At 47.3% G+C, this 3,399-nt stretch overlaps 1 protein-coding gene across 1 annotated transcript; it reads left to right on the top strand.

The window, feature by feature from the left end:
• Positions 1–791: 791 nt before the first annotated feature.
• LOC123965837 (REST corepressor 1-like) lies at positions 792–2,747 on the top strand (the record flags this gene model as incomplete). The annotated part of the gene is made up of 4 exons (XM_046042186.1): positions 792–869; positions 1,064–1,121; positions 1,213–1,454; positions 2,288–2,747. Coding segments are annotated over 4 exons (423 nt in total), but the record flags the coding sequence as incomplete, so codon positions are not given.
• Between the last annotated feature and the right edge of the window lie 652 nt (positions 2,748–3,399).

The following is a 3,399-nucleotide window of genomic DNA, read 5'->3' as shown; positions in this document are numbered from 1 at the left end:
TTTTCTTCCTCTCCTCACCCGTCTCTTCCTCTCCTCCTTTCCTCACCCGTCTCTTCCTCTCCTCCTTTTTCTTCGTCTCCTCACCCGTCTCTTCCTCTTCTCCCTTCTCTTCCTCCCTTCACCTGTCTCCTCGTCCTCTTACTTGTCTTCGTCTCCTCACCCGTCTCTTCCTCTCGTCCTTTTTCTTCCTCTCCTCACCCGTCTCTTCCTCTTCTCCTTTTTCTTCGTCTCCTCACACGTCTCTTCCTCTCCTCCCTTCTCTTCCTCCCTTCACCTGTCTCCTCGTCCTCTTACTTGTCTTCGTCTCCTCACCCTTGTCTTCCTCTCCTCCCTTCTCTTCCTCCCTTCACCTGTCTCCTCGTCCTCTTACTTGTCTTCGTCTCCTCACCCGTCTCTTCCTCTCGTCCTTTTTCTTCGTCTCCTCACCCGTCTCTTCCTCTCGTCCTTTTTCTTCCTCTCCTCACCCGTCTCTTCCTCTCCTCCTTTTTCTTCGTCTCCTCACCCGTCTCTTCCTCTCCTCCTTTTTCTTCGTCTCCTCACCTGTCTCTTCCTCTTCTCCTTTTTCTTCGTCTCCTCACCTGTCTCTTCCTCTTCTCCTTTTTCTTCGTCTCCTCACCTGTCTCTTCCTCTTCTCCTTTTTCTTCCTCTCCTCACACGTCTCTTCCTCTTCTCCTTTTTCTTCGTCTCCTCACCCGTCTCTTCCTCTCCTCCCTTCTCTTCCTCCCTTCACCTGTCTCCTCGTCCTCTTACTTGTCTTCGTCTCCTCACCCGTCTCTTCCTCTGTGTTTCAGATTCAGACCATCAAACAGTCAAACAGCTGCCTGAAGGAGAAAATCAGTTCAGGAGTTGACGAGTTCCGACAACCTGAGGTAAACACAGCAATACGGCAACACATAGCTACTAGTGTCTGTTGCTTATTGTCTGTTGCTGGTTGCCTGTCAGTTTTACTGGTTGCCTGTCGGTGTTGCTTGTCTGTTGCTGGTTGCTTGTTGTCTGTTGCTGGTTGCCTGTTGATGTTGGTGTTGCCGTAGTTGCTGATCTTTGTTTCTGTTCTTTGTTTTAGGTGAATCAGAAGTTCAACACTCGTTGGACCACAGAGGAGCAGCTGCTCGCTGTACAAGGTAACACCTGAACTACCTGTAACCAGGTGAACTGACAAACACCTGGATTACTTTAATTAAACCTTTCATGCTCTTGTCCAATGACACGCAGCCATCAGGAAGTATGGGCGGGACTTCCAGGCGATCTCAGATGTGATTGGTAACAAGTCGGTGGTTCAGGTGAAGAACTTCCTGGTGAACTACAGACGGAGGTTTAACCTGGACGAGGTTCTTCAGGAGTGGGAGGCCGAGCACGGGATGGAGGGGGGACATGGGGGGGGAGGAGAGGAGGACAAGATGGAGGTGTGTCCTGCTGAGGAGGAGGAGGAGGCCACTGCTAAGGAGACAAAGGAGGTGAGGAGAAGTTTTCATGGTTACTACAAATCCCAGAATCCTCACTGTCTGCACGAAACTTTACACGACATTCAGGCGCGGTGGAAATTTAAAGTTTACATGTTTTCAGGCGTGGGCGTGGCTAAATGTCTCGCTAGCGCCCCCTATAAAGCCTCCCCCGGGCCACAGAGTCCCGCCCTGAACACATCTAAATGCCAAACGTCGCTTCACATCATAGCGCCGGACCCGGCGCCTGCAGCCGCTTTGCTACCGTGAGGTTTTAATGTCATGTGACATCATGTTTCTAACCAGCATGCCTCATTTTAAGTCCAGCATGCATCACGCTAAGTGAGCGCTGCGCAGCGCCGCATTAAGTCAGACACACCTACTGTATAAACAGGCCAATATTCACTCATACTCAGAGCGCCACCCACTGGCAACAGGAAATTACTCTTAAACAAAGCAGCCCCCCCGCGGCTCGTTTCACCAAGACGCACAAAAAAGCCTCTTGGAGCCATAACCTAAACCCAACAGGAAGTCGGCCATTTTGATTTGAAAGTGCAGTTTTTAGCTATTTACAGGCTCCATACTTTAACGAGCTCCTCCTACAGAATTAACCCGATCCACCTCAGAGTTTTGCTCTGCGTTCTAAAGGCATTGACAGTCAAAAGTTGTGCTATCTGTGAGTTTTCGTCAAACGGCGTGTCCGTGGCGTGGCGTCAACAATCAATGATTTGCCATGAAACAGGAAGTTGTTGTAACTTCAGTGTACATGCTCACATCTGCACCAAACTTTACATGGTGGTAAGTGTGTCCTGTGGCTTTGCTGTAACCACTGTGTCTCTCCGCTGCAGGACTCGGCCTCCCCGCTGGACTCCCAGAAGCCCCAGGCCTCCTGAGACGCTCTGACCCTGTCCCTCTGGTGTTGTCATTATGTGCTTTATTTTATGTTATTTTATTTTCTCAGTTTATCAGTTAGTATGTTGGAATTTTATTGATCAGGTATGAGGTTTGTGTCTTGACTGACATCACTGCTCTCTCTGGACCAATCAGAAATCAGACCTCACCTGTCAATCGAAGTGGATGGGACCTACTTTTTTATTTCTCCTTGAAGGTTTTATGTTTTAATCTGTTTATATTTCTTCTTTCTTTCTCTGTGCGTGTCGGGGGGGGTGAAGCAGCCATGTAGGATGATGTCACTCAGTTAGGAGGCGTGTCCTGTCCTGATGATGTCATCCTGTTTTGGGGATTTTAGGATATTTTAGACGAGTGACAATAAAACCAAAGTTCATCAATAAATGAATTTTTCTTCTTCTTCAGTTTCTTCTCTTTTTATTTTTTATTTTTTTAACGTTCAAACATGAAATGAATCAATATGAAGACGAGGAGACACACAAACTCATCAGGTCGGTGGTTCGATCCCCGGCTCCTCCAGGCTGCATGTGGAGTCGTCCCTGAGCAAGAGTCCACATGGATCCAGACGGCTGTCTGTGATTCGTTCATGTTCTGACGAGCAGCCGTCAGTGTGACATGTACACGCAGTATAAAGTACTCCGTGTATCCTTTAGACTCTGAAGCTGCTTTTATCAAACACAGAAACTGAAGCGTGTTTCCACTTTAATGGATTTCATCACCTGCTGGTCACAGAAGGTTTTAGCGATTTCAATATTTCATATTTACCAAGTTTCATTTGATGCAGTAAACAACCAGCAGTCAGGCAGGTAGGAGCAGAGGAAACACTTCCATACTGATCTCCAACAGCTGATATACAAATTCATCTTTGAATGATTTGAACCTTTGTGTAAAAGCATCTTTATGTAATAATTCCTGACGTTCTTCTAAATAATTGTTTCAGAGGCTGTACATCACTGACGGGATTCATTGTTCCTTATTTAAACGTGTTGTGATCTGCAGACATGAATGAGCTGCTGCTGGTTGTCTCCGTTTGTCTCGTGTGAGCTATAAA

Source organism: Micropterus dolomieu, unplaced genomic scaffold (assembly GCF_021292245.1).
Source record: "Micropterus dolomieu isolate WLL.071019.BEF.003 ecotype Adirondacks unplaced genomic scaffold, ASM2129224v1 contig_11464, whole genome shotgun sequence".
Taxonomy (NCBI): Eukaryota; Metazoa; Chordata; class Actinopteri; order Centrarchiformes; family Centrarchidae; genus Micropterus; species Micropterus dolomieu.
This window is presented reverse-complemented; position numbering and strand designations above follow the sequence as displayed.